Source organism: Eurypyga helias, unplaced genomic scaffold, assembly GCF_000690775.1.
Source record: "Eurypyga helias isolate BGI_N326 unplaced genomic scaffold, ASM69077v1 scaffold20413, whole genome shotgun sequence".
In the NCBI taxonomy this organism is placed as follows: domain Eukaryota; kingdom Metazoa; phylum Chordata; class Aves; order Eurypygiformes; family Eurypygidae; genus Eurypyga; species Eurypyga helias.
This window is the reverse complement of record NW_010240801.1, coordinates 8488-9012: the sequence shown is the minus strand read 5'-3', so window position 1 is coordinate 9012 and position 525 is coordinate 8488. Positions and strand designations below refer to the sequence as shown.

The 525-nt window shown below is 58.3% G+C and overlaps 1 protein-coding gene across 1 annotated transcript in view; it reads right to left on the bottom strand.

The window, feature by feature from the left end:
• Positions 1-525, bottom strand: part of SPATS2 (spermatogenesis associated, serine-rich 2) — a gene marked incomplete at both ends in the record, with an annotated part of 9371 nt that overhangs the window by 533 nt on the left and 8313 nt on the right. Inside the window, 1 exon segment of the mRNA XM_010148569.1 lies at positions 168-226. Within this exon segment, the coding sequence (XP_010146871.1) occupies positions 168-226 (59 nt within the window).

The window sequence follows — 525 nt, the reverse complement described above, 5'->3', positions numbered from 1 at the left end:
CCCATGGATAACTCGTGTATCCGTGATGAAGTGACACACGGATAACTCAAGGCACTGGGAAGTTTGGGGGATGGAACCACATATTTCGGAGGGATCGGAGCCTGGGGGGGTGGGTGGTAAATCCCAGGAATCTGGTTCTGGTGAGGGATGTCGGGTCAGAGTCTTACTTGCTTCCGCTTTCACTTTATCCATTTCAGCCAGCAACGCCACCTCCCGATCCATAAGGCTGGGGAAATAGGGAAGAGAAAACGGGAAGAGAGTTAGTATTAAACAAAGGGAAGGCCAAGTGCCCGCGGAGCAGCCGGAGGTTTTCCAGGCCGGTGAGGAGATGCCGGCAGATGGCGGCAGGAATCCGCCGTACGGATGGCTCCGGCTTTTGTTCTGGAAGCCAAGTTGGATGCTGCTCCATGGGGTGGGCACGGAGCAGGCAAACCCAGCCGGTTCGGCTACGTGGTGACCTGGTGGGAGCCACCTCGGCCAAGGGAGGGAGGCGCAGGGGGTGTCGGGGTGGAGCACTGTGTTGGG